The sequence below is a fragment of the Bubalus kerabau genome, chromosome 22, assembly GCF_029407905.1.
Source record: "Bubalus kerabau isolate K-KA32 ecotype Philippines breed swamp buffalo chromosome 22, PCC_UOA_SB_1v2, whole genome shotgun sequence".
Taxonomy (NCBI): domain Eukaryota; kingdom Metazoa; phylum Chordata; class Mammalia; order Artiodactyla; family Bovidae; genus Bubalus; species Bubalus kerabau.
The window spans coordinates 48,616,344-48,639,513 of NC_073645.1; the positions used below are offsets into that span (position 1 = coordinate 48,616,344).

The window sequence follows — 23,170 nt, forward strand, 5'->3', positions numbered from 1 at the left end:
TTCATTTACAATGTTGTGTTAGTTTCAGGTGTACAGCAATGTGAGCAGGTTATATATATAATATGTAAATGTTCTTTTCTGGGATTCTTTTCTAGTATAGGTTATTACAATGTACTGAGTTTAGTTCCCTGCACTAGACAGGAGGTCCTTGTTGATTATCTATTTTATATATAGTAGTGTGTATATTTTAATCCCAACTTATAATTTATCCCTCCTCCACTTCCTGCTTTGGTAACCATAAATTTGTTTTCTGAGTCTATTTCTGTTTTGTGACTATGAATTAGTTCCTTTGTATCATTTCTTTAGATTCTGCATATAAGCGATGTCATGATATTTGTCTTTCTCTGTCTGACCTAGTTCACATAGTATGATCATCTCCAGTCCATCCGTGCTGCTGCAGAGGGCGCTAGTTCATTCTTCTCTGTGGCTGAGTCACACTCCATTGCATGTACAGGCCACATCTTCTTTGTCCATCCCTCTGTTGCTGGACATTCAGGTTGCGTCCATGCCTTGGCTACTGTAAACAGTGCTGCAATGAACACTGGGGTGCATATGTCCTTTCAGACACGGCTTTCCTCTGGATATATGCCCAGGAGTGGACTTGCAGGGTCACATAGGAGCTCTATTTTTAGTTTTAAGGCACCTCCCTCCTATTCTCCATCGTGCTAATGAGATGACTCTTAGCTGAGGGGTCTCTGGACAGATGTAGGTTTTTAGAATCCGAGCAGATTGCCAGAGGAACCAGACCGGAGGGTTGCAAATTTCAGCCCCATCCCCCAGTTTTGGTGATTACCAATGGCCACAGATTTAATCAGTTGTGCCTACATAATGGACCATCCATAAAAACCCCAAATGAATGGGTGTGGAGAGCTTCTGCGTTCATGAACATATCCTCCTGCTGGGAAGGTGATGCGTCCCAAACTCCATGGAGACAGAAGTTCCTGTCCTTGGGACCCCCCTGAACCCCACCTCTGCACCTCTTCATCTGGCTGTTCATTTGTATCCTTTATAATAAATAAGTAATAATAGGTAGTGTCCCTGAGTCCCTTGAGTCGATGTAGCAAATTATTACTTGTGAGGAGCCGGTGGCAAGAACCTCCAAATTGTAGCTAAGTCGTATAGAAATGTAGGTAGCCTGGGCCGCCACTCCTGGCAATTGGCATCTGAAGTTAGGGTGCAGTCTTGGGGGACTCAGCCCTTAGCCTGTGGGGTGTGGGGTTAACTCCGGCAGGTAGTGTCAAGATTGAATTAAACCCTAGGACACCAGCTGGTGTAGGAAAACTGGAGAATCACTGGACGATGTGGAAAATCCATAGTTACTGTCCCAAGTGTTGTGAATGGAGAAACAGTTTTGCTTCAAGAGTGCAAATTTGGGCGGTTCAAGAATTCGTTTCAAAAAGCACGAGAGGGCGGGAGGGGGTGGAAGCTGGGAGGAGGGAGTTGCGGGAGGCCTGCGACACATCAGTGGCTGATTTATGTTCATCTACGGCGGAGACCAACACAATATTGGAAACAATTATTCTCCAATTAAAAATAAATAAATTTTTTTTAAAAAGAAAAAAAATATCAAAAAGCACAAGAAATTAAAAGTCAGGATAGCAGTCACAACTGTGGCCAGAGAAGGGGTTTTGGTTGGGACAGGCATCTATCTGCAGGGGCTTCAGGATAGCGGGCAGAGCTTTATTTCTCAACCTAGTGAAGTTTGCCGTGAACAAATTTGCTCAGTCATCTATTCAATTTGGGGAGTTTTCTGAATTTTTATTCATTTTGTAATAAAAAGATCTTAAAACATAAAAACAAAGTCCTACTCCATAAGGACAAGCCACCTTTTGAAAGCTCAGACCTGATCTGTCTCCTGTTCTCCAGGTTATGGAATAATGATGTCTGTAAGACAAAGACTCATTTCAAACCTCTCTAGGAATCAGAATGCACAAAAAACATGTCCTCTAGCTTTGTCTCGCCGGGCTCCGTGTGGCTTTTCTAGTCTGCAGAATAGAGAAATCCACCCACACAGCTCCTGCTTTCAGGTCCAGGATTAAGTCATGTTTCTTCAATAGAACAAAACCGTACTTCTCTATTAACTGCTTGAGATAACCAGTGAGACAATCCGAGATTCTGTGATTTCCTTAGAAAAGTGAGTCCAGTTTGGTCACTTAAGGTCACCTATGCTCATCTGGACGTGAGCCAAGGGCTCCCTGCCTCCGATCCAAGTAGCTAGGAGCAGACTTCACTGTGGACTTGTCTTGGCTCTGCCCCACCTTCGTCCCATGCCCTGTGGCATCATCCTTCCATGGGCACCTTGCTTCTGAGCTTCTAGAGCTAATGACTTGCAAACCCACTCACTGGGACCCTACAGAGACGTTGGGCTTGCCTTTTGACGCCTTAACCCCACTGCTGAAGTGAAAAACACCCCTGGGCATCCATCAAGGCAAGGAAGACCAGCATCAAAGCAAGATGAAGCGCTGCCTTTCTTAAAGTTCAGGCCGTTTCCTGCATCAGCGCGGACACTGACTCATTTGAAAAGAACTGACTCATGGGGAAAGACCCTGATGCTGGGACAGATTGAAGGCGGGAGGAGAGGGGGACGACAGAGGATGAGATGGTTGCATGGCATCACCGACTCAATGGACATGAGTTCGGGTAGGCTCTGGGAGTTGGTGATGGACAGGGAGGCCTGGCGTGCTGCAGTCCATGGGGTCGCGAAGGGTCGGACAAGACTGAGCAACTGAACTGAACTGTGGACACTGCCGATGTCTGCCCAGGTAACTTTACCTGCTGAAGCATCCGTCCCCCAGAGCCTGTGAGTGTAGATGTGAACCTAAAGAATAACGAGACTATCGTTTTGTCATTTCTTAAAAGTGGAAAGTGAAAGTGAAAGTGAAGTCGCTCAGTCGTGTCCAAGTCTTTGTGACCCCGTGGACTGTAGCCCACTAGGTTCCTCCATCCATGGGATTCTCCAGGCAAGAATACTGGAGTGGGTTGCCATTTCCTTCTCCAGGGGAATCTTCCTGACCCAGATATCGAACCCAGGTCTCCCGCATTGCAGGCAGATGCTTTTAACCTCTGAGCCATAACGATGCCATTATGATGAACCTCAAAAAAGCTAAGGATCCAGATCCAGTATGCATGCCTGCTCAATCAGTCACTCAGTCATGTCTGACTCTTTGTGACCTCATGGACTGTAGCCCACCAGGCTCCTCTGTCCATGGGATTTCCCAGGCAAGAACACTGGAGTAGGTTACCATGTCCTTCTCCAGGAGATCTTCCAGACTCAGGGACCAAACCCGCGTCTCCTCTGTCTTTGGCATTGGCAGGCAGATTCTTTACCACTGAGCCACTTGATCTTAGGAGCTCCTTGACAGTGGGGGGAACCCAGGCTTCCCGCAGTCCCAGAGCCCTTAGCCCGCAGCTCAAGCCCAGCATGGCAGAGGTCCTCGTGAATGATAATACATAATTTTATAATATATACTATATATTATATACATATAGTATATATACTATATACATATATACTATATGGAGAAGGAAATGGCAACCCACTCCAGTATTCTTGCCTGGAGAATTCCATGGACGAAGGAACCTGGCAGGCTACAGTCCATGGGGTCACAAAGAGTCGGACACGACTGAGTGACCACCACCAACAACAATAGACTATATTACATGTATATTAGAAGTGTTCACTATATTAGAAGCCCACTCATGGGCTTCCCAGGTCGTGCTAGTAGTAAAGAACCCGTCTGCCAATGCAGAAGACACAAGAGACACAGGTTTGATCCCTGGGTCGGGAAGATCCCCTGGAGGAGGAAATGGCAACCCAGTCCAGTATCTTTGCCTGGAAAAGTCCATGGACAGAAGAGCCCAGAGAGCTGCAGTTCATGGAATCTCACAGAGGTGGACATTACCGAAGCCATTTAGCACACAATATACGCATATAAATAAATGATCATATCTGGTGCTGAGTAATTCCAAGGCATGGTTTCTGCCTCCCCTCCTTCCTCCCCCCCCCGACAAACACTCACACCTTCTGTCCTCTCCCCTCCATCCCAGACTGACCCCAGCATCCAGCACGTGCATTCCTGCCTCTGGACCATTGCAGCTGCTGTTCCCTCAATCAAAACCTTTCCCTAGCTTTTCGCAAACCCCTTTCTTCTTGTTATTCAGGTCAGCTCAGATGTCATCTTCTCCCATCATCTAGCTGATTTGCCCTTTCATCCCCGGTCCATCTCTGGACTATGTTAGCCCCGTCAGAGCAGGAATTCTTGTCACCTCCAATCCTGAGCCCCAGGACACTCGCTAGCACCAGGGCACTCCTAGTCCCTCCCCTTCTGCTGCTGCTGCTAAGTCGCTTCAGTCGTGTGCGACTCTGTGTGATCCCATAGACGGCGGCCCACCAGGCTCCCCCGTTCCTGGGATTTTCCAGGCAAGAACACTGGAGTGGGTTGCCATTTCCTTCTCCAATGCACAAAAGGAAAAGTGAAAGTGAAGTCGCTCAGTCATGTCTGACTCTTCACGACCCCATGGTCTGCAGCCCACCAGGCTCCTCTGTCCATGGGATTTTCCAGGCAAGAGTACTGGAGTGGGGTGCCATTGCCTTCTCCAAGTCCCCTTCTAGGGACTGGAATTCTCCAGCCTTCACTGTCACCAGCACGATCCCGCCCACCAGGCATGGAGTTCAAGGTCTCTCCCTTGGGCCTGCGCTGTGTGCTTAAGCAGGCAGCCTCAGGGCCAGGGGTTGTGAATTCCTAGGTCCCCTTCTCAATCTTGGGGGACACCACCTTCTCTCTGGGGCTCTACAAATGCTCTTCTTCCTCCCTCCTACCCTGGACACTGGCCTCTTTAACAAACCTCCCGAGGATAGTTTCTCTGGAAGTAGCCCGAAATGGAAAATCTATTGTTGAGAGATGGCTCTGAAGGAGACGGAGTGCGGGGGGCGGGGGGAGGAACTCGGCCAGAAGACCGGCTTCAGACGAACGCAAGGCTGGAGGCAGGGGCGGGGCGGCTGTCCCACTCGGAGGCATCAAGTCCTATTCTATGCCACGTGCTGTGAGTCACTGGCTCAGTCTGGGGGACCGTGCGAACTCTCCTTGAGCTTGGGGGGCGGCGATACTGCCAAGGGAAGAGCCCACACTCACAGCAGCTGCAGGTCAAGGGACCTGGGCGGGGCTCTTTTTCTTTAAATTAATCTTTTAATAATTGCTTTACAATGTTATGTTAGTTTCTGCTATACGACAGCATGAATCAGCTCTATGTATACACATATGCCCACCCTCCTGAGCTGCCCACCCCTCCAAGTCATCACAGAGCGCTGAGCTGAGCTCCTTGTGTTACATAGCAGCTTCCCACCAGCTATTTTCCACATAGTAGTGTGTACATGTCAGTGGTCCTCTCTCAGTTAGTCCCACCCTCTCCTTCCCAGAGGGGAGGAAGCTCAGAAGGGCTTCCCTGGTGGCTCAGATGGTAAAGAATCTGCCTGAAATGCAAGAGACTGGGTTCAATTCCTGGGAAGATCCCCTGGAGAAGGCAATGGCCACCCACTCCAGTATTTTTGCCTGAAGAAGCCCATGGACAGAGGAGCCTGGCTGCAATCCGTGGGGTCACAAAGAGCCGGACACAGCTGAGCTGCTGACACTTTCTCCTTTCCAAGCCGTGTCCACACGTCGGTTCTCTAAGTCAGCATCTAGGCAGGGCTCTTGACTTCAAGCGGCCTCAGAGTTCTACCTGCAGGAGCTCCTGGAGGGAAGGACCACAGTCTGGAAGACCTCTGCTCTGCCCCAAAAGCATAATAAGGAAAAACGGGCAGGGATGAACCCAAATCAATATCTCAAATGTTCTATCATTGAAGCAAGTGCGCAGTCTTGCTAGCTCTCAGCTACAGGCATGCTGGGTGCTGTGGGGAAATAAAAGAGACTAGGCCACCCTCATCCACTCCCAAGGAGCCCCGTGGCCCTTGGGGTTAGCTACACAGACTTCGAGGCTTTGTCCATTACCAGCAGGGAGAACAGGGAGATGAGGCCCCCTTTCCCTACAGCTCCCCCACCCACCACCACCCCGAGTCCTTTCCTTCACTGTTTCCTTCACCTGCAGCATGAGAGCCTCAAGCTATAGATTTTATAACATTAGGAAATCCCATTCAAGTGATGCTGTTTCTCGCAGAATTTCTCCACTACTATTTCTACTGGAAAGAAAAGAAGAAAATCAAGGATGCCTAGAATACACCAAGAGCACCTGATTCTTAAAACTGTTTCATTCCCCTGATTAAAAAAGGTGGGATAGTCCCACGAGGTCCCAACCCTGATGGTCCAGTGGTTAGGAGTTGGTGCTTTCACCACCATGGCCTGGGTTCAATCCCTGATTGGGGAACTAAGATTCCACAAGCCTCGCAGGCAGTCTGGCAAAAAAAGAAAAGGACTAAAAAAAAAAAAAAAAAAAAAAAAAATAGAGAGAATGAAGCTCTCTTTGAAAGCTGCATTCACCCAAAGTTGGAATTCCATGCATATTAAAATTAAAGTGAAGTTGCTCAGTCTTGTCTGACTCTTTGCGACCCCATGGACTGTAGCCTACCAGGCTCCTCCGTCCATGGAATTTTCCAGGCAAGAGTACTGGAGTGGGTTGCCATTTCCTCCTCCAGGGGATCTTCCTGACCCAGAGATCGAATCCGCGTCTCTGCGTCTCCTGCATTGCAAGTGGATTCTTTACGGCTGAGCCACCGGGGATCTCAGAGTTAATGTCGAGCATGGTAGATGCAGAAAGAATTCTTCCCAAACGCCTCCGGAGCACCCTTCTACCTGGTCCCTCACCAGCAGTTGGGTCAGAGGGGAAGCCGGGGCTGGGAGGGCCCAGAAACTGTTTCTTCAGGAATGTATGTTCCCAGATCCACAGACCCGAAACTGCACAGAAGGCTGGACCTCTGCCTCTGTTTCTCCAGCTACAGGGTCGTGCCACTTCCAACCCCGCGGAAAGGCTAACTCACGTCTCATCACAGGCTCTGCTCCCTGCTGACCGCTTTCCATGCCTTTGCCTGCTGGTAACACAGAATCTCCACGTTTGATGTCTCTGTTCCCCCCCAAATCCATACATTCTCCAGGGTCTCTTTCTGACCCAGGGATGGAAGCCGGGTCTCCTGCATTACAGGCAGATTCCTTACCATCTGAGCCGCCAGGGAAGCCCCTATGGGTGGCTGTAACAGAATGCAATAGACTTGCTTCCCTGGTGGCTCAGATGGTAAAGAATCTGCCTGCAATGCAGGAGACCTGGCTTCCATCCCTGGGTTGGGAAGATCCACTGGAAAACGGCATGGCAGCCCACTCCAGTATTCTTGCCTGGAGAATCCCATGGACAGAGGAGCCTGATGGGCTACAGTCCATGGGGTCACAAAGAGTCAGACACAACTGAGCGACTGATGCTACACAGCCACAAAAGAGATCAAGACAGTTCCCAGGAACACGTGCGTGCACACACACACACATGAGCATTCACACGCACACGCACACTCACACACACACCCCTGGGCTCTGCTGCACCCTCTGCTGGTGAGGCCCTTCCTCACTCACTCTTGCCCTGTTGCCCCCGCAGCCTCACGACCACTGCAGGACCAGGCCTCTGCTGCAGAACCACCCTCTCCTGGAAACCCTTCCCAAGCCCCCACCCCTCAGCTCTGTCTCCCCCTGGGGGGGAGGGGCCTTACAGAGAACAGAGTGGAACAGGAGAGGGTCTTCCGCGGACCTGTGAATGGACTTCCCTCTCCGTAGCCAGCCCTTTATTTTTCACTTCCTTTCTGTTTATAGCAAGTAGGACTAGTTCTCCTTTTTACAATCAACTTACTTTTTTGGCTTTTAAGGAAAGTGCAAGTCATAGCATAGATGATGCTGGGCAAGCAGACGTCCTCCGGGTGGTAGGAGAGGGGTGGGTTCAGAAGCACGGCCTGGGCTGTTCTGTGCTCACCTGCGCTTACAAGATTCCTCAGCTGCTCCTTGGTCTGGGGTCCTCCAGCCTAGGAACTCCTGAGGGGTTGTCATCACGGTGTATCCAGGAGCTGCACACAGTGAGAGTGCTGTGCACACTTACTGCCCTGAGCTGAGCCCGGCATGCTCTGGGATCCTCTGTGGGGCCCGGGTGTGTGTCTGACTCAGGCCAGACACCACTTCCTCATCGTGCGGTATCCTGGTGCTGAAGCTAAAGCTCCAATAATTTGGCCACATGATGCGAAGAGCCAAATCATTGGAAAAGACCCTGATGCTGGGAAAGACTGAAGGCAGGAGGAGAAGGGGACAACAGAGGATGAGATGGTTGGATGGCATCACCAACTCAATGCACATGGGTTTGAGCAAACTCTGGGAGATGGTGAAGGACAGGGAAGCCTGATGTTCTGCACTTCTTGGAGTTTCAAGGAGTCAGATACGGCTTAGTGACTTAACAACAGGTCCTTAGGGACAGCCAGGCAGGCATGAGGCATGGGTGTATGCCCGCATGCAGGCATGGCCCTGCCTCTGGGCCCGAAAGTTAAAAGGGTGTCTTGGTGGACATGTTTGCGAGCCCAGGCTTGCTCTCTTCCTTGAGCAGAGCTGGGGAGTGGGCCTTCCATGACGCTGAGTCACAGGAGTTCTGTGCAGGTTCAAGGAAGTGTTAACTGAAGTGGGCTCTGTCCCCAGGGTCACTTAGCTGTACCCTGGCGTGGGGCATCAGTGGATCCTCAAGCCAGGGATGCCAGCTTGAGTCACTGAGAGCCCGCCTTGTGTGTGCAACACCCAGAATTGAGGCTGAGTCACCCCAGGTGCTCACTCAGTCCCTCACACTCAACAGCCATCTACCCAGCTCCAACTCCACTGATAACAGCAGCTGACAGTTATTACACCCCACCCTCCTCCAGGCCATACGTGAAATGCTCCCACATGGCTATCTGCAGCAATAGGCTGTAATTAAATGAGATAATACATGAGCTCAATAGAGGTTGCCTTTTTGTAGTATTGTTGCTTTCATCTTGCTCTTGTGAGCCCTGAGTGCAGGCTCTGCAGATAAGATGCATAAAGCCTCTCTCCCAGCCGGTGGGGCAGTCATAGATGATTTAAATTAGAGGACCAGGTAAGTCAGTCCAGGTAGATGCCCTCTCAGGAGAGAGGGCTTCTGTGAGTGCTACAGAGGGGGTGGGGGGATCAACTGCTTGGGGGATGAAAAAAAAACCTCACTGACTGACATTTGACCAGGCTGGGACGGCATGAACCTTGAGCCAGAGGGAGCGAGGCTCACAAGTACTGGGCTAGGGTGTCTTCCGTTTAGGTGCCCTCTAGGGCATGGGTGTCCTTGGCTTTGAGAGTCCCTTAGACTGCAAGGAGATCCAACCAGTCCATCCTAAAGGAAATCAGTCCTGAATGTTAACTGGAAGGACTAATGCTGAAGCTGAAACTCCAATACTTTGGCCACCTGATGTGAAGAACTGACTCATTAGAAAAGACCCTGATGCTGGAAAAGATTGAATGTGGGAGGAGAAGGGGACGACAGATGAGATGGTTAGATGGCATCCCTGACTCGATGGACATGAGTTTGAACAAGCTCCAGGAGTTGGTGATGGACAGGGAGGCCCGGCGTGCTGCAGTGCATGGGGTCGCAAAGAGTCGGATGACTGAGCCACTGAACTGAACTGAACTGAGGGCCTGGGAAAGTTGTGTATGTCCAGACCCTGGCTGAGGCAGGCTGGAGGGCTGTGGGTCCTTGAGATTAGCAGGGCCTGTCTGTTCAGAAGCACCACGTTTGTCCTGGTCAACTGGGCATATGCTCGTGGGAGAGTGGTGAGCTGGGAGGTACGTTCTGGGTGTGGTGGCCACTCCCAGCAGGCTGCCCTGGGCTCAGAGGAGCGCCTGGCTGCCTGCTGGCCTGCACCTCCATCCAGTCATGGTGTTGGGGCACTGGGGCTTAAGGTGGCCGTTGTGTTGACTGGTCGATGAGAATTACAGTTTCTATGAGGGCTTTTGTGCCACTAAGACCCAGAGACAGAGAGATCCAAGGAGCACTGGTCCCTGATAATAGAAGCCTGGAGCCTGGGCTGCAGGCCCAGTGACCTTGCCAACATGTGCGGAGTGGGCACAAGAGCATTGCCCATCCTGCCCACCCCATAGATGGGCCGTTGTCAAGACCAAATCCATGCAGGTGGCTCAGAGTCTGGATCTGACGCTGCGATGACTGGGCTCCATCTGAACGCTATTGCCTTTCTTTTCTTATTTCTTGGCTGCGTGAGCTCTTCATCGTGGTGCACAGGCTTCTCTTGTTGTGGTACACAGGTTCTAGAGTGCAAGGGCTCAGTAGTTGTGGTGTGTGGGCTTAGCTGCCCCCATGGCATGTGGGATCTTAGTTCCCTGACCAGAAATAGAACCTGTGTCCCCTTCATTACAAGGCAGATTCTTAAACACTGTATCACCCGGAAAGTCCTCTCCACTGCTTTCCTATCTGTGAGCTCTGGGCAAGTTACAGAGAAACCTTTAGGAGCCTCAGTTTCCTCATCTGTAAATGGGCTAACCATACCTCCTAACTCCCGGGTTATTATTATGAGGATGACAAGCTCTTAGTGCATCGGTGGGCGTGTTCTCAGTAAATTAAGTGTAATCGTGCACCTGTTTCATTTGTGAAATTCAAAACTCTAAAGACTTCCCCAATTCACCCCCCCTTTTCCCTTAACTCACTTTCTAGATCCAGTTTCTTTTTCTCAGCCCATCGTCTCTGGGGCCTCTGGGATGAGCGTCCTAAAGCACAGATCTGGGCCTTGCTTCCTCCTTGGCTTGGGGGTCATGGCCTTGCCCTCTGGCCCCATGTCCACCCCTACCCTTCATCTCACCTCCGTGCTCCATCCCAGGCATCCAGGCCCAGAGGGCTTTCCAGACCCTGGCACTCCTCACACTGCTCCTCTTGCCTGAAGTGACACGTCGTGTCTTACCTTCTCACCTCGATGGCCACCTCTTGGTCTGCTTTCCCTGATTCCTCCAGGTGGTATGAACGTCTCCTTCCTCTGGATACCCCTAGGCCTCTGGAGGCAGGGGTGTGGGTTTGCATGTGTATCTGGCCCCATGGGCTTCCCAGGTGCAATGCAGAAGACATGGATTTGATCTCTGGGTCAGGAAGATCCCCTGGAGCGGGAAATGGCCACCCACTCCAGTATTGTTGCCGAGAAATCCCCTGGACAGAGGAGACTGATGGGCTACAGTCCATGGGGTCACAGAGAGTCACATTGACTGAGTGACTGAGCCCCCAGAGAGCCCTGACTGGTAGCCCCGGCCTGCCTTTCGTAGGTTGGCACTCACCTGGACTCCTCCGTGGTGACCAAGAAGGACCCTCTGATCAGGGGTTAGGCTGCGAGGCTCCAGAGAGGAAGTGCTGCCTCTGCGGTCTGAACTGTCAGATGGCAACAGCCAGGTCCTGGAGCTGGGCCAGACTCCCACCCTGCAGCCCACATCCTGTCCTGGGCTCTCAAAGTGGCCTGGGTGAGGATGCCAGAGGGAGCCCTGGGCAGTGGCTGTGCAGGAGACCCTGCAAGAAACCGGGAAGCAGAGGTGAATTGCTTGTTGCTCTGGAGGCTGCGAGTCTGAGACCGAGGTGTCAGCAGGCTGGCGCCTCCCTGAAGCTGCTCTCTGTGGCCATTTTCAGGCGGTGTCCCCAAACGGCCTTTCTTTCCGTTCTGTGCCCCTGATGCCTCTCTTTCTCTCCCTTTTCCACTTTAATATAAAGTTCTTTATTTGGCTGTGCCAGGGCTTCGCTGTGGTCCGCGGGATCTTTAGTTGCAGCATGCAGACTTTTACTTGCGGGATGTGGGATCTAGCGCCCTGGCCAGGGATGGAACCTGCACTCCTTGCATGGGGAGTGTGAAGCCTTAGTCACTGGACCACTGGGGAAGACCCCCTGAGGTCGCTTTGTGCGTCCAAATTTTTTCCTTTTACAAGGACACCAGTCAGATTGAGAGGGGTCCGTCCTAATGGCCTCAATTTAACTTGATCATCTCTTGAAAGGCCCTATTTCCAATTACAGTCATATTCCGAGGTACTGGGTATTAGGGATTCAACACAAGAATTTGGGGGGACAAACTTCAGTGCATAACCATGGGTCCCCAAAGGACAGCCAGAATGGCACTGCCCAAAGATGGAGGGGTGGGGGAGGGGCAGATACGCACCATGATTCCTGCCTGCCTCTTCACCCGGGCCCCAGCTGAAAGCTGAGAACGCCTGGAGAGCCAGAGACCGGAAGTGGCTCCTCTAAATAAGTTTAAAAGGAAGACGCTGGGAGAATCCCAGAATTTCCCAAAGAGAATAAGGTCCTTTAGAGGTTCCTGTTGTTGGTCAGTTGCTAAGTTGTGTTCGACTCTTTGCAGCCCCGTGGACTGCAGTATGCCGGACTTCCCTGTCCTCCACTGTCTCCCACAGTTTGCTTAAGTTCATGTCCATTGAGTTGGTGATACTTTCTAAGCGTCTCATCCTCTGCTGCTAATCCCACCATGACAATAACACTGCTCCCATTTATGAGCACTGGCTCCGACTTTATGGTCCTCCTTCTTTCCTCACCATTTTTATGTTCTCCTCTACATTCTGAGCACTTGGAGCATGTTGACAACCCTGTTTTAAGGTCTTTGTCTGCTCTTAACAATGACATCATTGCTGTCATTTCTGTGTTTGTTTCTACTGATGGGTTTTGTTTCCCTGGTTACAGGTCATGTTTTCCTGTATCTTTGCATGTCTGGTCATTTTTGGTTGGATGCCAGACATTGTGAACTTTATATCGTTGGGTGCTGGATTTTATTGTATTCTTTTAAATAGCACTGCATTTTGTATGGTATTCTGTTATGTTACTTGAGCTCAGCTTCATTCATCTAAGCTTGCTTTTTGGCTTTATAATTTACTAGAGCAGCCTTTGGTCTAGGTCTAATGTAGTCCCACTATGAAGGTGAGATCCTTAGGAGGTCTCTACTTGTTCCACTCTATATTATGAGGTCTGTCCACTGTGGGTGAAGGTAACACCAACTCCCCTGTAAGCTCTGGGAATTATCTGGGGACTGCTTCTTCCTGGTGTTCTTTCCACAGCCAGATTCATAGGGTTTCAATCCTCATGTGCATAGTACTCAGAGACTCAGTGGAGCCCATCTGCAGATCTCTGGAATTTTCTCTCAGTGTGGACAGCTCCCTTCTCCTGGACCCCATGACTTGCAAGTCCTAGTAGCCTTGGCATCTCTGAACTCTAACATCTATTTTCAGTGAGTGAGACCCCAGGCTTAATTTAGTTCCCCTTCCTGTGCTGCAGCCCAGAAACTGCCTCCAGGAAGCCAGCTGGGCTGCCATAGGATGCACCTCATTCATTTCTCTTCTTCAGGGTCACAGCCCTGCAGTGCCTCGTGTCTGAAAACCATCACTTTATCTGGATCCCCTCTGGTGTGGAAGCTCTGCACCGTTATTAAATCTTCCAGATGCTCTAGAAGTCAGGCTGCTTTTAAAATGAGGAAACTTGGAACACCCAGGTAACTTTCCCAGAGTCAGACAGCTTCCAAGATGTTGGTCATGTGTCTGCCTGACTCTGAACACTACCCTGTGCCGACTGGACCCTGAGAGAGTCCAGCCTCCAGGGGCAAGAACTCAACTGTCTCAGGCCTTGCCACCTGCACCCAAGGCTCCCTCTGCTTCAGGATGCTCCCCCTCCTGAAGAGATATCTGCAGAGACATCACTTTGTCAAAGCTATGGGTTTTCCTGTAGTCATGTACTGCTGTGAGAGTTGGACCATAAAGAAGGCTGAGCACCGAAAAATTGATGCTTTCAAACTGTGGTGCTGGAGAAGACCCTTGAGAGTCCCTTGGACTGCAAGGAGATCCAACCAGTCCATCCTAAAGGAAATCAGTCCTGAAATTCATTGGAAGGACTGACGATGAAGCTGAAGCTCCAATACTTTGGCCACCTGATGCAAAGAATTGACTCAAAAGACCCTGATGCTGGGAAAGATTGAAGGTCAGAGGAGAAGGGGGTGACAGAGAATGAGATGATTGAATGGCATCATCGACTCAATGGACATGAATTTGAGCAAACTTCAGGAGACAGTGAAGGACAGAGAAGCCTGGCATGCTGCAGTCCATGGGGTCACAAAGAGTCGGACGCGACAGAGTGACTGCACAACGACAACCCCTTTCTGCAGGCATCCCGGCCCGCAGTCCCAGAGCTCATTTCTGTGTGTGCTCAGCGTGGGGAGCACTGCTTGGTCTGCATTTATATTCACAGGCACATCTGCCCACCAGGCACAGGGGCTCTGCAGGCAGCATCCTCTACCGAACAACCTATTTGCTCTACAGAGCTGGTTGAAGTTTAACATCAAGGGTCTGCCTTAATGATCTTCACGGAGAATGCTGAGCAGGGCACCTGGAACGTACAGCAGAACCCAGGTGACTGCAGCGAGGCCGGTCCAGGAAACTGTTTCATAAGCTGGTTATCACATCTCAAGCCCTTCCCTTCCCCTGCTTTAACTTTACTTATTAAGAAATTTCAAACATAAAGATGAAACACGCATAAACCTATCACCTAAACTGAATAATTTTGCTTCATCTTTTTTTTTTTTGCTGCAGTATTTTAAAGTAAATGACATACTTTCAAACACTGCAGCATGCCTCTCTAAAACATAAGGAGTTTTCCCAAAAAATGTATCTATTTTTGGCTGGGCTGTGTCTTCACTGCTGCCCGTGGGCTTTCTCTAGTTGTGGTGAGTGGGGGCCACTCTTCGTTGCATTGTGGTGGCTTCTCTTACTGCGGAGCTCGGGCTCCAGGGCTCAGCAGCTTCAGGTCACAGGCTCTAGAGCTCAGGCTCTGTAGTTGTGGTGTGTGGCCTTAGTTGCCCTGAGGCAACCGTGATCTTCCTGGACCAGGTACTGAACCCATGTCCCCTGCATTGACAGGCGGATTCTTAACCACTGAACCACTAGGGAAGTCCTAAGGATTTCTTTTGATATATTATCTATAATATATTATTATATAATAATATAATAATAACTGTTATTAATAGTTATATTAATAATAATAACCATTATTACACTTGGCAAAATAAATAATTTAAAAATATTATGTACTATTGGTTCACAGTTAAAATCATCTCTTGTCCTTAACAACTCTCAGAGTTGGTTTGCTAACAGCAGTATCAGTATCCAGTCAAGAAGCGCATTTCTTATATTTGTTAAATTTTTTTAAACTTAGAAGAGTTCTTTCTCATTTTTTTTTTTTTTTAATTATACTGACTTACTGGACTTCCCTGGTGGCTCAGACGGTAAAGAATCTGCCCACAACTGTAGGAAACCCAGGTTCAATCCCTGGGTAGGGAAGATCCTCTGGAGAAAAGAATGGCAATCCACTCCAGGATTCTTGCCTGGAGAATCCCATGGATGGACAGTGGAGTCTGGCGGGCCACAGTCCATGGGGTCACAAAGAGTTAGACGTGACTGAGTGACTAACACTTTCACTTTCATTGACACCAGACCACTGTCCTATAAAAGAGCCTTCCTTCTATCTTCATGTAACTATACAGGTTTTCCTCAACTTATAATAAGGTTACACCCTAATACATCCACTGTAAGTTGAAAATATCATTAAGTTGAAGATATATTTAACACACTAATCTACCAAACATCATCCCTTAGCCAAGTCTATGTGAAACACACTTAGAATATTTTAAAAAAAAAAGAAAAATCCTTGGCCTGACCACGAGGCATATGGGATCTTAGTTCTGCGGCCAGGGGTTGAACGTGTGTCCCCTGCATTGGAATCATGGAATCTTAACCACTGGACCACCAGGAAAGTGTCCCCTGACTTTCATTTTTTTAATAGAGTACTTAAGTTAGCCTATAGTGGGGCAAAACAAAGCCTGTTTTATAAGAAGGTGTTGAACATTTTGTGTAATTCATTGGACACTGTACTGAAGTAAAGAGCAGAATGGTTGGTTGTCTGGACACAGAATGATTGTATGTATACTGGTCATTTCCTCTCCTGACTGAGGGCTGACTGGGAGCTGTGGCTCCCACCTGCTGCCCAGCATCAGGAGATAGAACTGTATTAATAGCCCAGGAAAAGATTCAATTCAGTTCAGTCGCTCAGTCGTGTCTGACTTTTTGCGACCCCATGGACTGCAGCACGCCAGGCCTCCTTGTCCATCACCAACTCCCGGAGTTTACTCAATCTCATGTCCATCGAGTTGGTGATGCCATCCAACCATCTCATCCTCTGTCATCCCCTTCTCTTCCCACCTTCGATCTTCTGAACATCAGGGTTTTTTCAAATGAGTCAGTTCTTTGCATCAAGTGACCAAAGTATTGGAAAAGATTGAAAATTCAGAATTCAAGCTAAGGTTTTTACAGAATGCACTGCACTTTTGTACCATTCTTAAGTTGAAAGACCTTAAGTCCAACCATTCTAAACAAGGGGTTCTCAAGGGTTCTTGTGGGGTCATTTAACTTTTTCCTCAGTCTTCTCTTTTTCCTGTAACCTGGAATTTAGATGTGAAGTCTTGAGAATACTTTTTTTTTTTTGCAGGGAGAGGGGGATTATACCTTTTCATTCTGTGTGGCATTAAGTGCTGTGACCACATGCTGGGTCATGTAATACAATGCTAACATCTGCTACTGGATCAAAGCGGCGGCAGGTACAGGCCTCACTGCACACCGCATTCTTAGCTTTTCAGGTGGTGAGTAGACTGTGATGAAGCCCCTTGATGAAGCGCGTGAAATCCCCACATCTCTGTCTCACTCTCCTCTGTTTCTGCCCCATTCACTGTGCCTTCTGCCACCTCCACCAGGCAAGATTTTGTTGAATCGGTCTCCTAGGTTTGCCTTTGTGAATGTGGAAAACTTTTTCCAATGAAACAAATTAATTTTAATTTTCAAAATCTAAATAACGTGTAATGCAATGTCGATTATGCTTTTTCACGGCCCCCTCTTAGGATTCTGCCTTATCTTGGGAGGGGCCCCTAGTCTGACCTGATCCTCAGGCCTGGCCCCTGCCGGGAACCGCAGTGCTGTTGGGCGGGTCAGACCTGCAAGAGACCCGATTGCTGTGCGAAGCCCGGGAGGGATGGCTGAGCTCAGGGGCCCACCCATGGCGACTCAGGAGTTAAAAACACCAACTCACTAAAACCCCCAGGGCTCGTGGAGTTGGAGACGGTGCCAACCTAGAGCTCATGCAACCACCGGGCAAGGAGCCAGGCCTGGACTCAGTTTCCAGCCCCTAGATGGGACCACTGCGGGAGTCAGCCAGGGAACGCAGACAAACCTCTCAGAGCCACGTGGATGGTGGCCAAGCTTGGGTACACATCGAAGTAACGGGATCAAAACCTCATTGTCTCCAACATGTGGTCTGTGGTTCATCTGGAGTTTTAAAATTCTGTTTCAGAAATTTATTTATTTTTAAAAATTATTTGACTGTGCTAAGTATTAGTTGGAGCACGCAGAATCTTTAGTTGCAGCACTCAGGATCTTCAGTCGTGGCGTGTGGGATCGAGTTCCCTGACCGAGGATTGAACCTGGGCCCTCTGCATTGAGAGGGAGGAGGCTTAGCCACTGAACTACCAGGGCAGTTCCAAGAAATTTACTTTTATCACAGTCTTACAAAAATATGCAAGTCCCATGCCATATATATGTATTTTTTTTTCAGTGGGTCTCTTGTATCAGAGTGAAAGTGGAAACTTATAGAAAGTGTGAAGCATGACGTTATTAGGCAAAATCCCTGGGGGCAGCATCAGCTAAGAAAACCAAGTATAAGTAGAGGATGTCTCACCTGTGCAGCTGTATCTTCTCCTTTGATCCTTAGAAGAGGCTGGCATCATTGCCCCTAGCTTATACACAGAGCTATCAGAACCCTAAGGTTTAGGAGCAGAACAGGCTAGAAACGGAGAGAGAAGGTCACACAGCTGGCAAAGGAAGGCCAGGACTCCGAGGTGCATATGGCTCTCAAGCTCCTCATCTTTCACTACAATATGCCATATGCCTCCATGTGTAGCCACACAAGCAAAACCAAAACATTGGACACAAGAGAGATCAGTATCATTAAAATGTTTCCCAGGTTTTCATTGCAGAATTCCACATTCCTGATAAGACCAACATGGCCCTTCTACTGCAGGCTCATTCCGTGGCCTTTTCTCTGGTTTCCTGTGCTTCAGGGAAGATTGAAGTCCCTTGAAGCATCTGTGCTCCTTCCCACCCCAGTGCCTTCGCACATGTGGTTCCCCCTGCTAGTCTCTGTTTTTCCTTAAAGTCTGGGCAGCTTCTGTTTTCCCAGGAAGCCTGTTCTGACCTAGAGTAGGTCAGGCCATCATGTCACTGGTCTCAGAGTGTCCTGCTTCTCCTGGGTAGCACCTTCACACCTTCAGGGGTCAGGGTGACCAGGCCATGGGTTCAGGGCCTGAGCTCCTGAGGTTTCTAATTTCCACAGGAGGTTTTAAGTGCCCGCATGTGGCTGCGTGTGATTGGAGCCCAGTCCGTTCCGTCTGTGGGACTCAGGTTCTTTATCAGTAAAACAGGGCCTGTGACTTTCTATGAATCTGTGGTTTTTTCTGTGAACTCTCAAGTCATATGTTACCCTCTGCGTACAGGAGGTTACCTCTCAGACACCCAAACGGATAAGCTCTTAAGGAATCCTCAAGCATTTAATCAGTATTCTGGGTGGAATGCTGAGATTTCCTTATCTCAAAGTAGCCCGGAAGGCAGGTGGCAGGCCTTCTCTACATCAGGATGGTGGCCTTCCGGGTCTTCCCCAGGCCCTCCCAGTCCGTTCCCTGAGCTCCCCCACCCAGCACTGTCCCTACCCCATGGAGCCTTCCAATCTTTTTACCGTCCTTCCTCCAATCCTTGAAGGCTGGGACTCCCCTGGGGGTCTAGTGGCTAAGACTCCGAGCTCCTCATGCAGGGGGCTGGGGTTCAATCCCTGGTGAGGGGACCAGATCCCACATGTCACAATTAAGACCTGGGGCAGCCAGAAAAAAAAAGAAAAAATTCTTGAAAATTCCCCGGCCTACTGCCATTGTCAGTGGTTCTTGGGGGTATGAGTTTATTCCATGACACCAAGTGTATTCCATCCTGAGGCTGCCTCCTTCCTCCTTTTGTTGGTTTTGATCTATTCTTTTCTGAAATTATGGTAAAAATAAATGTGTGTGTGTTGTTTTAACTTGAAGAAAATCTGAAGCCCCCCCAATCTTCTCCTGGTGCAGTAAACACAAGAGCCTGAGGACGCTTAGCACAGTGGATACCAAGTTCCTAAGAGGCCAGTGTGTCTGCTCCAGGCTGGGACTGGGGTTTCCTTTCCAGGCTAGCACCCTCTCTCCAGTTCCCGACTCCCCCCTCTTCACAGACCTCCTGTCCTACTCAGCTTGCAGAGGCTTCTGGGACCAAAGGAGGCTGAGGTCTCTGTGTCAATGCACTCACTCCACAGTCCAGCAAGAGGTCACCTTCCCGCAAAGCCCCCTAACCGGCACCCCACCCCACCCAAGGCCAGCCCTGCGCTGGCTCTTCCCACTCTCCTTGGGTGTCTCCACCCAAACACTAGGAGCCAACCTATGTCTTGTTATTCTACCCATCACCTCCCCGTCCCTAGCTTGGCTAGTTGGTGCTCAGCGCAGTGGGCACAGGGTAGGTGCTCAGTTAACTTTTGCCAAACGAATGAATGAATGAACCACACGCTCCGGGGAAGGTTTCCTCCCAGGGATCCTGCTGGTTTGCTCAGCTCCAGGCCTCTCCCCCAAACCAGGGGTGGGGGGTGTGGGGGGTACCTCACATCACTGGGAGTCGGTCTGATGTAGAAGTTTCACGAATTGCCAAGACTCCCCCTGCCCGCTTCCCGGCCAGGGTGCACCCCCTTTCTGGGTGTATGAGATCCAGCCCTCGGGAGGGCACCCCGACTCGCAGAAGTCCCGCACATCAGGAGAAGACCACAGCCCCTGCGGGGGGCGCTCCTTTGGGGGTGGGGGTAGTGGGCGCGGAGCGCGGGGCAGGGCCGCCGAGGGCCGAGGCCGCGCGCGAGGCTCCCCGCCCGCCGCCTCCCGCGCCGGCCCGCCTCCCGCTGGCGCTCCCGGCCTTTCCCATCCGGCCCGCGACGCCCCGCCCGCCCCGTCCCACATGACACCGCCTCCGCCGCAAACTTTTTCCACCCCATCCTGCCGCGGCCCGAGAGGGATGGAAAATGGCGGCCTAGGCGCGGAGTTTCCTGGCGCAGCGGCGGCGGCCTGGGCGCGGGGGGCGCGGGCGGCAGCATGACGCGCTGGGTGCCCACCAAGCGCGAGGAGAAATACGGCGTGGGTGAGCACCTCCGCGCGCCGCGCGCGGGGCTCCGGGCCGCCGGGGGCGCGCCCGGGAGCCTGTTGCCGGCGGCCCGGGCGGGGACGCGGAGTGACCGCGGCGCCCGGAGCCCCGCGTCCCCAGCCCTCCCCCTCTGCCCGAGGGGTCCGATCGCGCTCCTGTCGGCGGGCACTGCCCACTTGGCGCCCGGGGCGCACGCCGTCCCCGAGCTTGCTCCGGAGCCCGCGCGAGCCGGGCCGGGGACACGCGGGTGTGTTTGGGTGTGTGTTTGGGGGGGGACACGGCGGGTTGTGTCAAGTCCCGAGGGTGTCCCCTCCGACACCCAGCTCTCGGGACGGGCACCACGGCGGCCGAACCCTCCAGCCTCCCGGGGCTTGCCCCCGGACTCCCCGATCCCAGTTGGGCCGGGCCCGGCCGGGAGGCCCCCGGGGGCATTGTTCAGCCGCGCCTTTTTTTTTTTTTTTTTGCTTTTCGGGTGAAGTTGTGCTCAGCGTCTGGGTCTCCCGGGTGGACCGTTTCGAGTTGCAGCGATCACGGAGAGGAGAACTGTGCTCTCCTCCGGGGGGGTGGGCGGGAGGAGGTGGCCCGTGCAACCGGGGGCAGCCCATCGCACGACCCAGCAGCTTGGTGGTCCTGCCCTGGGCGGCGCGGGACCCTGGGGCCGGCAGCCGAGCGCGTCCCCGGAGCCGGGGAGCGGAGTTGGGAAGGGCAGGACGGGTTTTGGCTCCGCGGCTCTTCGTCGTTTGCGGAGGGGAGTGAGGGGAGTCCGGTTGCAAGTTTACATTTCTGCCCAAGTACACATACATTCCAGAGACAGACACTTTCCTTAAGGGCCAAACAAACGGCTCCCTTGGGCCCCTTGCGCCCTGCAGCCCTTCTGGCGGGGCCTGGCCTGCCGGGGCCTGTGGGTTCCTGCCTTCTCTTGACTTACCCACCCAAGACTTCTGTCTGGGTTGGCGGCTGGTCCCCCAGCTCCACAGCTTCCCAGTTGGTTTTCAGTCTCTTTCCTCCTGCTCCAGGGTCCAAAGCGGGGACCATCTCCTCAGAGGCCAGGCTGGACTCTGCCTGACCTGGGCCTCCCTCCGAAGGCAGGGGATACCCCCCTGGGGTTCCTGGTCCCTCGCCTGTCTTGCCCTTGGGGCTCTGAACCTTTGCAGTGTGGTCACCCAGAGTGTCTTCCCACTCCCGCTGCTGGTTTGGTTCAGGCCGCCGGCTACTGCAAGGCCTCCTGGGTGCTGCTCGTCCCTAGGGCACTCTCTTTTTTTTCTGTGATGCCAGTGGTTTATCTGCGAGATGCCAGAGACGCAGAGTGGGCACCGGGCCGGTCCTAGGTCCCCTCTGGGCCTGTGGTGTCTTAGTGCAGGAGCGGCCCTGTTTCAGGACCGCAGTGGCTGAATTCCCTCCCCACCGCCTTTTAGAGACTCAGGCATTTGAGACTCAGGCTTGTTTACAAATGTCAACAGCCCAACAGAGCTGGGCTTTCCGATGGCAGCTCTGTTTCTAAACTTCTTTTTTTTGTTGTTTGTTTCTAAACTTCTAAGTGACATCCTGTGTGCATTCAGATGGTTTCAGACCCATAGAAATAACCCCATCCATCTGCATTGAATGAGGGAGGTTTGGGGAAGTGGAGTTTCCTGCTGGGGTAACTGCAACCTGGGGGTGGGCTGTTGGGAGCCTGTTGGGATGCTGTGTTTAGGCTGAGGGCTGAGGGCGACCCTCGAGGAACTTGCACTGAGAGGTGAAGGAGGAGCTGGAGCTCTGGGGAGAGGCAGGCAGAGGGCGGGAGACCACCATCCTGCTTGGGACTTGGCCCCTCATCCTGTGTGCTGGGGTCTACTCACTGTCCCCCCCATTTCCCAGAGGCCGGGGACAGACGAATGCCACTGAAACCCTGGTGGTGGCTCTAGAGCTCATTTATGGTCAACTCCCCTAGCCCCCACCAGGTGATAGGGAAGGGGCTTCTCTTTAGGATACTATGTATATATTTTTTTACACTTTGTATTTTATATTGGAGTCTAGCTGATTAACAATGTTGTGATATTTCAGGTCCACAGCAAGGTGACTCAGCCCTACAGATACATGTATCCATTCTCCCCCAAACTCGCCTCCCATCCAAAGCTGCCACATAAGGTTGAGCAGAGTTCCCTGTGTTAAACAGTAGGATCATGTTGGTTATCCATTTTAAATATCGTCAGGTGTACATGTTGATCCTGGACACCGTATTTTAAGACACCTTGATCCTCTTGGTTCCTGGGGTGACCTGGATGGTGTCAGTGATCACCCTGTAGGTGTAGATGGTTGAATAGTGGCTTGTGTCTCGAGACCGAAGGGAACATTCACGAGCAGGGTCTGCCCACTGGGGAGGTGGCTCTGGGCATGACCGTGGCTTTGTCCTGTCTGCAGTAAGGCACATGCCTTCTGGAAGCTTTTGTGGCTCAGTGGTAAAGAGCCCGCCTGCCAATGCAGGAGATGCAAGAGACTCGGGTTTGATCTCTGGGTTGGGAAGATTCCCTGGAGGAGGGCATGGCAATCCACTCTAGTATACTTGCCTGAGAAGTCCCATGGACAGAAGAGCCTGCTGGGCAACAGTCCATGGGGTCGCAAAGGGTCAGACATGACTGAAGTGACTTGGCATGCATGCATGGCAGTGCCTTCTGATATCACACCTTGGGCTCATACTTTCGTTTGAAGAAAACTCCCAAAGTGAAGAGTTTCAAAGAAGAGAAGTCTCCTGGATGGTTTTGGAGGCAGTTCTGGGAAGGATGTGTGTGGCAGTCAGGCAGTCAGGGGACCCTGAGGGGGCTGTTCTACTTAGTGTCACCAGGAGAAGATGACAAGACAACCCAACTCTGAGCAGCAGAAGAAGCTTTAAATACGTCCTGTCAAGGAGGGCA

The 23,170-nt window shown here is 51.3% G+C and overlaps 1 protein-coding gene across 2 annotated transcripts in view; it reads left to right on the top strand.

Annotated features, from left to right (window-relative positions):
- Positions 1-20,101: 20,101 nt before the first annotated feature.
- Positions 20,102-23,170, top strand: part of DOCK1 (dedicator of cytokinesis 1) — a 560,005-nt gene continuing 556,936 nt past the window's right edge. For both annotated transcript variants that reach the window (XM_055560921.1, XM_055560923.1), the window contains exon 1: positions 20,102-20,276. In XM_055560921.1, the coding sequence (XP_055416896.1) occupies positions 20,231-20,276 (46 nt within the window). In that variant the 5' untranslated portion in view covers positions 20,102-20,230. The remainder of the gene's footprint in view (positions 20,277-23,170) is intronic.